Raw genomic sequence first — 12804 nt, forward strand, 5'->3', positions numbered from 1 at the left:
TGTGGAGACCATCCTTGGATACAGAGACAGCAGTTGGGACCATGGATCCAGTCATTTTTTACGCTTATTACCTGGGAATTCTCTCCTACCTGTTGTTTACCTACTACTATGTGGGGAGAAGGCGTGCTCCTCGCAGGAGATGGTGGGTGCACCCTCTACTAGCCAGGAGGCAGAGGAAGGGAGAGTTCCAGGCCCTCTACCGGGACCTCAGACGACACCCACAGAAGTTCTACAGCTACACTCGGATGTCTATTCCCCTGTAAGTATATAGGCCTAAATACACCAACCCCCACCATTCCTAAACACCCCACCCTCACCCCCACAACACCTCATCCCTGTATACCTAGCTAAACACACCACCCTGACCCCCACACCCCTGTATACCTAGCTATACACTACACCCCCACCCTCCACAACACTCCCAAACCTCTGTAAACACACCTCCCCCATCCTCCACCCAACACCTTGTCCCACAACATACTTTACAGCTTCTTCCTTTCCATCTCCTGACAGGTTTGATACCCTTTTGGAGATGGTGAAGGATGACCTTAGGAAGAAGGATACCACGTTCAGGAGAGCAGTCACACCACAAGAACAACTACTCATCACACTGAGGTATGTAAAAACAAATTTTTTTATTGCAAAAACAACCACTTTCCAACATGGAAACATTCTTCCAACATGGAAGACAAAAAATAACATATCTATGGTATAGCCCGGTCAGTTTTAAGGAACACCAACCACCAACTTTGTGCTGGAAGAGTTGCAGGGCATAGCTGCCCAAGTGTCTTTCGGGGACACCAGTCCCTAATATTAAAGTGCTTCAAAAACCTAACCACTGGCACAGGACCCTCTGAGCCATGGATGAAGGACACAGGTCAGTGAAAAGGCTAGGCCTCTCACCGACCAGTGTAGGTGTCCTTCATCCATGGCTCCAAGGGTCTTGTGCAAGTGATTAGGAACAAGAACAAAGTGAGGAGCAAGAGGAACCGATGGCAGAGGAGCAGGACTACAGGTAGTGTCTTTCAGGGACACCAGGCCCTAAATTTTTAGTGCTTCTAAAACCTAACCACTGGCACAGGACCCTCTGAGCCATGGATGAAGGACACAGGTCAGTGAAAAGGCTAGGCCTCTCACCGACCAGTCAAGGTGTCCTTCATCCATGGTTCAAAGGGTCTTGTGCAAGTGGTTAGGAACAAGAACAAAGTGAGGAGCAAGAGGAACCGATGGCAGAGGAGCAGGACTACAGGTGCAGTGCAACAGGCACAAGGTTGTGACCCAGGTAGTGTCTTTCGGGGACACCAGGCCCTAATAAATTGAAGTGCTTCAAAAACCTAACCACTGGCACATGACCCTCTGAGCCATGGATGAAGGACACAGGTCAGTGAAAAGGCTAGGCCTCTCACCGACCAGTCAAGGTGTCCTTCATCCATGGTTCAAAGGGTCTTGTGCAAGTGGTTAGGAACAAGAACAAAGTGAGGAGCAAGAGGAACCGATGGCAGAGGTGCATGACTACAGGTGCAGTGCAACAGGCACAAGGTTGTGACCCAGGTAGTGTCTTTCGGGGACACCAGGCCCTAATAAATTGAAGTGCTTCAAAAACCTAACCACTGGCACATGACCCTCTGAGCCATGGATGAAGGACACAGGTCAGTGAAAAGGCTAGGCCTCTCACCGACAAGTGTAGGTGTCCTTCATCCATGGTTTCAAGGGTCTTGTGCAAGTGATTAGGAACAAGAACAAAGTGAGGAGCAAGAGGAACCGATGGCAGAGGTGCATGACTACAGGTGCAGTGCAACAGGCACAAGGTTGTGACCCAGGTAGTGTCTTTCGGGGACACCAGGCCCTAATAAATTGAAGTGCTTCAAAAACCTAACCACTGGCACATGACCCTCTGAGCCATGGATGAAGGACACAGGTCAGTGAAAAGGCTAGGCCTCTCACCGACCAGTGTAGGTGTCCTTCATCCATGGTTTCAAGGGTCTTGTGCAAGTGATTAGGAACAAGAACAAAGTGAGGAGCAAGAGGAACCGATGGCAGAGGAGCAGGACTACAGGTGCAGTGCAACAGGCACAAGGTTGTGACCCAGGTAGTGTCTTTCGGGGACACCAGGCCCTAATAAATTGAAGTGCTTCAAAAACCTAACCACTGGCACATGACCCTCTGAGCCATGGATGAAGGACACAGGTCAGTGAAAAGGCTAGGCCTCTCACCGACCAGTCAAGGTGTCCTTCATCCATGGTTCAAAGGGTCTTGTGCAAGTGGTTAGGAACAAGAACAAAGTGAGGAGCAAGAGGAACCGATGGCAGAGGAGCAGGACTACAGGTGCAGTGCAACAGGCACAAGGTTGTGACCCAGGTAGTGTCTTTCGGGGACACCAGGCCCCAATAAATTGAAGTGCTTCAAAAACCTAACCACTGGCACATGACCCTCTGAGCCATGGATGAAGGACACAGGTCAGTGAAAAGGCTAGGCCTCTCACCGACCAGTCAAGGTGTCCTTCATCCATGGTTCAAAGGGTCTTGTGCAAGTGGTTAGGAACAAGAACAAAGTGAGGAGCAAGAGGAACCGATGGCAGAGGTGCATGACTACAGGTGCAGTGCAACAGGCACAAGGTTGTGACCCAGGTAGTGTCTTTCGGGGACACCAGGCCCTAATAAATTGAAGTGCTTCAAAAACCTAACCACTGGCACATGACCCTCTGAGCCATGGATGAAGGACACAGGTCAGTGAAAAGGCTAGGCCTCTCACCGACCAGTGAAGGTGTCCTTCACCCATGGCTCCAAGGGTCTTGTGCAAGTGATTAGGAACAACAAAGTAAGGAACAAGAGGAATCAAAGGCACAGGTGCAGGACTACAGGTGCAGTGCAACAGGCACAAGGTTGTGACCCAGGTAGTGTCTTTCGGGGACACCAGGCCCTAAAATTGAAGTGCTTTAAAAACCTAACCACTGGCACATGACCCTCTGAGCCATGGATGAAGGACACAGGTCAGTGAAAAGGCTAGGCCTCTCACCGACCAGTGAAGGTGTCCTTCACCCATGGCTCCAAGGGTCTTGTGCAAGTGATTAGGAACAACAAAGTAAGGAACAAGAGGAATCAAAGGCACAGGTGCAGGACTACAGGTGCAGTGCAACAGGCACAAGGTTGTGACCCAGGTAGTGTCTTTCGGGGACACCAGGCCCTAAAGTTCAAGTCCAGCAAAAACAAAAGTTCCCTGACATGGTCATCTGAACACCTCTGAACCTTGGTTGAAGGAGATGGGGCAGGGAAAAGGTTGGGCTAAAAAGCCCTGTGATGGTATCCTTCCTCCGAGGATCGGAGGTATTCAGAGGAGCATGTCCAGGAACAATTTGACTTTTTTTTTCAAATTTGATCGGCACCACTACTAGAAAAGGTGGGAGTTGCTGCCTTGAAATCTGGACTCTCTTGGGTGCTGGTCGTGGATGAGCTGGACCCTGACAGCGGTGGCCCATATTGACTGCCTCTGTAGCCGGTGTACATCTGTGATGATTGCCAGGTGGGCACCGCTGTTGGTTGTGGGGGTCTAAAAATTGGTGGTTGCAATAATGGCGTGTCCATGTGTTGTTTGATCACCTCCAGCAAAGTGGAATGGCACGCCATCATGTTTTGGGAAGGCACCTTTTCCAAATATGGTATTAGAGACATCACAGTGTGAAAACACGGGTGTGCCTGCAATTTCAGTAGTTCCTTGCTTTGTTGATGCATTTGCTGCATCATGTTCTGCAGCTGGCCCACCGACTGATGATGCTGCGCACGCAGTTGGTCGATTTCTCCTCTGTCCATCTCATGCATCATTTTAAGCTCGTCCCTGTAGTGCCCATGTACAGCGTCGAGCTCACATTGCAGTGAAGTGATGTGGGACTTGTACTGCTCCATGATATGGCCCCTGTCCTCATCTTGCAACTGCCGGGTTATGAGAGTTTGGTGGCTCTGAAGAATCCTGAGAAGTCCGGAGACAGCCCCGGACATCTCGGACTCTGTCTCTCTCCTTGTTGGGGGGAGGGTACCTCGACGCCTCACTGGTGGGGTGGTCCTCACTGGTGGTGTGGCAGCATCTTCCCGTCCTCTGGCCTGTGTCGGGGTTGCCCTGCGCGCTGGTTGTGCTGCAGTCTCTTGGTGCTCCTCACTTTGTTCTTGTTCCCCTGGAGCTTCCATAGCGGTCGATTGTGGAGGTGCAGCTTCTTCCACACTCGGTCCTGCAACCTCAACATCCAAGCTCTCTTCTACCAAGTCATCAAAGGAGAGAGCTGGGATAGCTAAGGACTCCCTCCTCCTACTCCTCTCCTCAGGGAAATAGGTTACATCGGCGACGTCATCATCCACCAAGCTCTCCTCACTGCTGAACCGTGCCTCCTGGGTCGGTTCCTCTTGCTCCAAATTGTCTTCAGTCCTGTAGATAAAAATAATATTTATTGGTGTTTCAAACAGCATGTGGCGTCAATTCACAGAGCTAGCAAACACTAGCAAACACTGTATCAACCGTTTCTCCCAAACATTTGATAAAGCTTGTGAGAACAGTTCGCTAGCCATGGGAATTGAGGCCAGTTTATAGCAATACATGGCCGAAGTCATGGTAGTTGTCTGCTAAAATGAGCTCTCAGTTCCTGCCCACAGTAGTGGTACTTACAGTCTAGGTTCCAGGCTTGCATTGATGAAAGACAATTGCTTGGCAAATTGGTAGTCTTTTTGTCGCTTTCCCCCGCCACTGCCACTTCGTTCGGCAAGTTTTTTCTTCCGTAGCCATTTCACGTATGCATCACGTATATTGCGCCACCTTGTCTTGAACCTTTCTCCTGTAACGACATGAAAAATTGATTTCGATTATTTCTCTTGTAGGTACATCGCAACTGGACAAACATATACATCGCTACATGTCACATTTCGTATTGGGAAGAGCACGGTGGCAGGCATCGTCGTGAGGACTTCGAGGATCCTTTGGACGCGACTGAGGGCCAGATACATGCCTGTGCCGGACACCACGAAATGGGAGGAGATCGCCCAGGGCTTCTGGACCGAGTGCAAGTTTCCTAATTGTGTTGGCGCACTGGATGGGAAACACATCCGGATTCAGAAACCCGTGGGGAGTGGCAGCCATTATTTCAACTATAAAAAATACTTCAGCATTGTTCTAATGGCAGTGGCAGATGCGGACTACAAGTTTGTGTACGTGGACGTGGGGTCGTACGGTAGTTCCAATGACTCTGGAATTTTCCAGCGTACGACCCTTTGCCGGCTGATGGAGGAAGGCAGACTGCGTCTCCCCCGTTACAGACCCTGGCCTGGGACAAGGGCACCGGCCTACCCCTATGTGTTTGTGGGGGACGAGGCCTTCGCCCTGTCCGACCATGTAATGCGTCCGTACCCAGACAGGGGACTTGATGCCAGCCAGCTACACTTCAATGCTCGGTTGAGCCGTGCAAGGAGAATGGTGGAGTGCACATTTGGGATCCTGGTGTCAAAGTGGAGGGTGTTCCACACGCCCATGCTGCTGAAACCGGGCAACGCAGTTGTCGTGGTGAAGGCAGCATGCATCCTCCACAACTTTGTGCGGCAGGAGGAAAGAGAGACTCCGGAACCCCCGAATGTGCTTCCACTAATGCCCCTGCGGAGGTATGCAACCAGGCCAAGGGTAGTGTCACTGCGGAACAGGGACCAATTGAGACTTTATTTTACCACACCACCAGGACGAGGGTGAATGTTTGGTTTTTAATATGTTTTGTTGAAATGTGTTTATTTTGGAGTTTCAAGTTTTTAAGTGATTTTAAATGTCTTAATTTTTTACAATAAATTGATGTTTAATAATTGGTCATTGTGTATGTTTTATGTGCACAGGTGGGGTACATCGCAGGTGGGTGGGAGACATCACAGGTGGGTGGGAGACATCACAGGTGGGTGGGATACATCACAGGTGGGTGGGATACATCACAGGTGGGGTACAGGTGGGTGGGATACATCACAGGTGGGTGGGATACATCACAGGTGGGTGGGATACATCACAGGTGGGTGGGATACATCACAGGTGGGTGGGATACATCACAGGTGGGGTACAGGTGGGTGGGATACATCACAGGTGGGTGGGATACATCACAGGTGGGGTACAGGTGGGTGGGATACATCACAGGTGGGTGGGATACATCGCAGGTGGGTGGGATACATCACAGGTGGGGTACAGGTGGGTGGGATACATCACAGGTGGGGTACAGGTGGGTGGGATACATCACAGGTGGGTGGGATACCTCACAGGTGGGGTACAGGTGGGTGGGATACATCACAGGTGGGTGGGATACATCACAGGTGGGGTACAGGTGGGTGGGATACATCACAGGTGGGTGGGATACATCACAGGTGGGGTACAGGTGGGTGGGATACATCACAGGTGGGATACATCACAGGTGGGGTACAGGTGGGTGGGATACATCACAGGTGGGTGGGATACATCACAGGTGGGGTACAGGTGGGTGGGATACATCACAGGTGGGTGGGATACATCACAGGTGGGTGGGATACATCACAGGTGGGTGGGATACATCACAGGTGGGGTACAGGTGGGTGGGGAACAGGTGGGTGGGCCACGGGTGGGTGGGCAACACGTGGGTGACACAAATCCATAGCAAAAGTGGAATACATCACAAGCTAACCACAAGCCCCCCCAAAAACTTCTAGTCAACATACCCTCTGTGCCTTGCTGTCTCTTGCTCAAGTGCTCAAAGTCCTCCACATACAGCTTGGCAATTTTTTTCCACAGGCCTCTGCATTTTTTGATGTTGCTGTGGTCCGCATCCCCCTTGTCCCACAGGGCTGGTACCTGCTGCACCTGTAGGATGAGGTCTTCTGATGTGTAGGGCCTCACCCCCTCGTTATCAGACATATCTGGGCAGCATGGGCAGCACGGTGGCGTAGTGGTTAGCTCTCTCGCCTTGCAGCGCTGGCTCCCTGGTTCGAATCCCAGCCAGGGCACTATCTGCAAAGAGTTTGTATGTTCTCTCCGTGTCTGCGTGGGTTTCCTCCGGGCACTCCGGTTTCCTCCCACATTCCAAAAACATACAGATAAGTTAATTGGCTCCCCCTAAAAATTGGCCCTAGACTAGAGTACTTACACTACATAATATAGACATATGGCAATGGTAGGTGGCCCTAGACTACAGTACTTACACTACATCATATAGACATATGGCAATGGTAGGGATTAGATTGTGAGCTCCTTTGAGGGACAGTTAGTGACAAGACAATATATATATATATACACTGTACAGCGCTGCGTAATATGTCGGCGCTATATAAATACTAAATAATAATAATAATAATAAATATCGTCAGACATGTTGCTGCCAAAGAGCTCCAGCATGAAGTCACTGCTGCTCCACTCTGTGAACGCTGGTGCCATGTGGTCTCCATCCAAAATGGCCACCATACCATAGAGTCAGCATAGGAAGTGTGGTATAACATCCGGTTTTTATAGCCAGTGTGTTGTGCGCTCTCCGGTTCTCATTGGTTTCCATTGGCCGGATGCAACATTCCGGCTCCGGTCCGGATACGTCAGCCGGACCAGCCGGACCAAAAAATAGCGCATGTTGGAACGGACGCCGGAGTCCGGATCCGGTCCGGCTCCGGTCCGGACGAAACGGACGCATGTGAACGTTCGCATAGACTTTCATTGCTATGCCGTGCGTCCGTTTCGTCCGGTCCGCATGCGGTCCGGCTCCGGCACGGCTCCGGCACGGCGATTCCGGATAGCAAACGCTAATGTGAACCGGGCCTAACTTTGCTATTTTCCTTTTTTTATTTCTCTGCCTGAAAGAGTTAAAAATCAGGTATGCAAGTAACAGTTTCTGTCCTGGTCCCGACCTAGTCGAAACTGGTTGAACTATAGCGTAGTCCTCACTGACAAGGAGTTACAACCATAAAATTCTTTCTTGGCAGAAAATAGCTTCTGAGAGCAGGAAAAAGATAAAAAGCGGCAATAATTTAGATTTTAACTCTGGCATACTTCAATGAAGGTGTCATTGAGCAGAGACAATGAAACAGTAAAAACATAAAAAGTAGGTTTAAATATAAAATAAAACTGTGGGATATCTAAAAAAAAAGGGTCGTTTTTAGGAGCAGGAGGATAAATACAATTGTTTATCTCATCAGTTTATTTTCACCTTGTGTTTCCTTTGAGGGGGTGACTGAAAACTAAAGTTAAAGTGAACCTAAACTGAAACAAAAAAAAAACTTCTACCAGCCCCCTCCAGCCACCCTGAGCACGCACCGTCACTAAATGACTAAAAATCTCTACTGCACATGCTCAAAACGTGATGGAGGAGCGTGGCCTCAGCCACGCATAAGCAGTGGCCCATCGACTCCCTAGGTGGCCAGCTGGAAGAGGGTCGCTGCGGGGGCCTGGAGGAACACTTAGTGACAGCGTGGCCACAGGGCAGCAGTAAGTGGTTGGTAGAAGACCCAGGTAAGTAAAACTCTTTTTTCCCTTTCGGTTCAAGTTTTCCGTTTAAGCTTTAACCCCAGAGACAGCTGTAAAAATACAGGTGAAATATAGCAAACATGAAAAGTCTTACCTATCAAAAGATTTGATAATCTATACAGCCAGGAAGGCTCCACCCTCCCACCAAGGAAAAAAATATCTGGTTAGCAGTTGGGAGGTTTATCCAGGCAAATGTATTTGCACTGGGTGAGATACCTACTGACCCTGGTCCTTTGGGTAATAATACCCACCATATTTCCATTCTGAGTCCAGGCCCGGTCTGCCCATGATGCCAAGTGAGGCGACTTTCTCAGGTGGCAGAAGCCAGGGGGTAGCACCAGGCAGAAACAGGAAATTAAGAGAGTGCCTGGCCAACCTATACTGGTGGCAACTGTACCTGGCTACCTACATCAAAGGTCAGCGCAGGTTTAGAAAGTCATTATATGTAGGAAATGGTAAATTCTTCACCACAATATATCAAATGCTCAGAGGTAGGTATCCGCCAAACATCAAAACTAGAAAAGGCTTATCAGCTCCCAACAACCCACATTATAAGATTGTAAAATGGCTCAGGTCACAGATAACGTCCAGGGAACATAAGACGTCGTGAAGATCCAGTGGACATCCGTACGGAGGTAAAGTTTCAGGAATTTATATAGGAAAACAAAAACGGCAATATCTAAGCGTAACCCGTTTATTTAGATAAAATTCCTTTAAAAGGCAGTAGATATAAAAACAATAACTCACATACGGGGCCCATAAACAGGGAACCCTGGAAGATTAGCAAATGGTCAATCGTAGATCAATAGACAATGGTGCCGCCTGTTACCTTCCCGACTGGTTTCGCAGTCTTGCGTCATCAGGGGAGAAAAAAGTACCTGGCTACCTACCTATACTGAGGGTGTTTTTTGTCGGGCTCACCACAGCTATAACGTGCGGTGCAAATTGTCAGGTGCTATGCGATCACTCCAATCTGGGGGGTGCATCCTCACAAGTTTGCATCAGGCAGCAGAAAGTCTAGAACCAGCCCTGTCTAAACCACTGTTTCCGTGCTCTGCAGTTGTCCCTATGTTATGACTGTAGAACCGGAAGTCAATAACTTTGTTTTGAGACACACTAAGTTAAAAAAAAAAGTAAATAAATAGTTTATATTTTGTCAACAGTTCAAAGTAGAAAGTGGAGCAGAGTGCACATCCACTGATAAAAGACATTTTATTTGAAAATTCTCATTAAAAAATGTACAAACATTCGATGGTGAATAGGCAAACACATCCTAGAACATGGAGAGAGAGGTATATACAGACCAGTGCAGGGTCGACAGCTGTTTCGCACCAACAGTGTGGCGCTTTGTCAGGTCAATGAGCCAGTACTTCTTAAACCTTAATATACCTACACAGTCATAATTAATTACCTTGCATATGTGCATATGAATCTCAGGCAGCTGCCGTGCCGTCCACCATGGCCACATCCGGGTATGCGCTGTTGAGATGGGCACTGAACTTGCGATAAATGAGGGCCGCAGCCCTTGTCACTTCAAATAAATGGACAACGGTTGGTACTAGCTTTTACAGTTGAAAGGGAGGAAGAGGTGCCCAGATATAATAAAACTTTGTTAAAAACAATAAAATAGAAAAGGTGAGGTGGCTTACCTAAATGAAGACAAATTCATGTACTAGAATTTTTAATATATGCACTGGCAACGCGTTTCATGGGTACGTGCCCACTTTCTCAGGCCAAGTAAAAGTGCAAAAGGGTGCTGGTAGCCGCAAATAAAGTGCCTCCCCGCCCTTCAGGCTTTTACAGTTGTTCTCACAAAAGCCCAGCTTGGCCCCGTCATTTCCCATTGTCTCATCTAATTCTGGATGCTGCATGTAGGATCGGCTAAGCATTTCTGTGTCCTCCTGTGGAGGTCAAAACACGACACCTTTTTCAAGCAATGGGGAGCTGTTTGCTAGCAGAAAAGCATTTGAGCGAAATGTCGTGCTGCTGGTCCAGACATCCGTCGGAACCAGCCCTTAGGTGTGACATAATGTATTCATTAGGTTATTACTGTCTTTTATGTAGTTACACTGTTCATGTTCCCCATTGTCCTTGTTAAGTCAAAATCTTTGGCTTTCTTGTTTGGAATGTGATGATTCCACATTAACATTTTGTCTTTCTTTGTCCATCCTTTGTTTGTCATCCCATCCAGGGCCGGGCCGAGGCAGAGGCTGAAGAGGCTCCAGCCTCAGGGCGCAGTGTAGGAGGGGGCGCACAATTCATTCAGCTGTCATTCCTAATTGTGTATGAAGCAGAAAGAAATAAGAAAAGGGTATACATGGCAGTGACTACAAGCCATATAACTAGATATTAAGGTGTTGGGGAGGTTGTGGGCCTTGTGGCGCCTCTTAGTCTAATAGCAATCAGTGTGTGACGGCTGGGGAGGCAGGGATGGAGGGGCGCACTTTGCTGTCTCAGCCTTGGGTGCTGGAGGACCTTGTCCCGGCTCTGATCCCATCCATATCACCCACCGACCAAGCTACACATCCTTCTATGTTTAACAAATCAATTTTTATTGATTTTTAAGAACACGTACAAACAAGTACACACAGGTACTCAAGTAACATTAGATAGGAGAGAGCAACAGTGGTACACATACCGAGTATACAAAAGGTATATCACACAGAATCTATAGTATTGAATATCTTATGCAATATGAGGATACATTGGTACAATAATGCGTACAAACAGTTGAGCATTGAATTGTTAATGATAGCATAAGCATATTAAACTGGTAAAAAAAAAAAGAGATTCCTCAGTTTGGTCTATGTAATTGTGGTTGTACCATCCGTTAGAAGGGAGAGTACATCCTTCTATGTTATTTCCTACTTTTTGGTCTCTGTACATCATCACAGTTCTGTAATTGCAGCTGACACCAATCATCTCAGACCTTGAATATCTTCTGGATCAGCATCTACTGGTATGCATCAAGTCATCTGACACTGATGAGTCCTATGGTACGTACATATGTAATATACCTGTTTCCAATAAATACCAGTGACAAAGCTATTGACCTCTGCATTACAGCATACCGATAAGATAAAGATAATCAGCCAAAACTTCCACTGTAGTTTCACATGTCCTTTTATAACTCTCTCCTCTTACTAAATTAAAACTACTAGGTGACCTAAGCCCGTTTAAAAACGGGCTCTAGGTCTGTGTGGAATCCCCATCCCCTCTCCCCTCCCACCTCCTCTCTCCTCCACTCCCCTCTCCTCTCCTCCACTCCCCTCCCACTCTCCGCCGCAGTGTCACCGCGCATGCGCGCCCCCGCCCGCTGACCAGCCGCACGCCCGGCCGCTCGCTGACACGCCGAACGCCTGGCCGCCCGCTGACACCCCGGCCGCTCAGCTCCCTGGTCCCACGCTATCCCTGTGTAGCGTTGTCCGTGCTGCGCAGTGCGCACATGCGCACAACGGTTCAGCACGGACAACGCTACACAGGGACAGCGCACGGACACAGGGGTTTTATTATAGAGGATTATACTTTGAGGGGGGGGGGGGAATGGAACTGCAAATGAAAAGCTTGTGTACCTATTGCTAGTTACAAGAATAGTTGTACCTAGCAATAGTGAATTGTCAGCTTGTTGTCAGAGAGAAGCCTAATCTGTGGGGTTTCAGCTGTTCCATCCTGAGGCCAATCTCCAGGTGGCACCATTTTGTGCTACAGTAATTAGCCTCTTTATATTTTTAAAGTGGGATCCTCAGGAAGTAAACAGACCCCTGAATTACCATCCCAATGGCAACAAAGACCCCGATTAGACAAGGCTTGAAGATCAATGATCTACTTTCTTGTCACTGCTTCTGCTTCTTGCTTTTCATGAAATGTCAGAGATAGTAAAATCATCCTGAAAGGCAGTGGTGATCCTTATTTACAACTAATGCAGGCTCATATACCCAACAAGTGATTTTCCTACCCTAAGATCATGTTACTTGAAGTGTTACAAGTTCCCAGGTGTGAATGGGGAGCAAGGCAGTTAAATTTGGTGATATCGCTCTCACACTCTCTTAAGGTGCCCATACAGGGTACAATTTTCTTTTTTCTTTTTGATTAGATAATTTAGTTCGATTATTCCATTAGATCGAATATAAAGATTTTTCCAGCATGTCTGATCAGACTTTTCTAAAAAAAAAAACAAAAAAAAAAAACAGGATAATAGTTCGAATTTCTTCATCCAAAAAAAAAAATATTCAACTTTTATTCGATTCGATCATTTAGATCGAATAAACGGGAAAAACAAACTTTTTCATTGTATCGTGTATGGGCACCATAATGCTGGTC

The 12804-nt window shown here is 47.9% G+C and overlaps 1 protein-coding gene across 2 annotated transcripts in view; it reads left to right on the plus strand.

Annotated features, from left to right (window-relative positions):
- Positions 1–12804, plus strand: part of INPP5D (inositol polyphosphate-5-phosphatase D) — a 167269-nt gene that overhangs the window by 124064 nt on the left and 30401 nt on the right. For both annotated transcript variants that reach the window (XM_068280692.1, XM_068280693.1), the window contains one exon: positions 11393–11480. In XM_068280692.1, coding sequence (XP_068136793.1) covers positions 11393–11480 — 88 coding nt within the window. The remainder of the gene's footprint in view (positions 1–11392; positions 11481–12804) is intronic.

Source organism: Hyperolius riggenbachi, chromosome 4 (assembly GCF_040937935.1).
Source record: "Hyperolius riggenbachi isolate aHypRig1 chromosome 4, aHypRig1.pri, whole genome shotgun sequence".
Lineage (NCBI taxonomy): Eukaryota > Metazoa > Chordata > Amphibia > Anura > Hyperoliidae > Hyperolius > Hyperolius riggenbachi.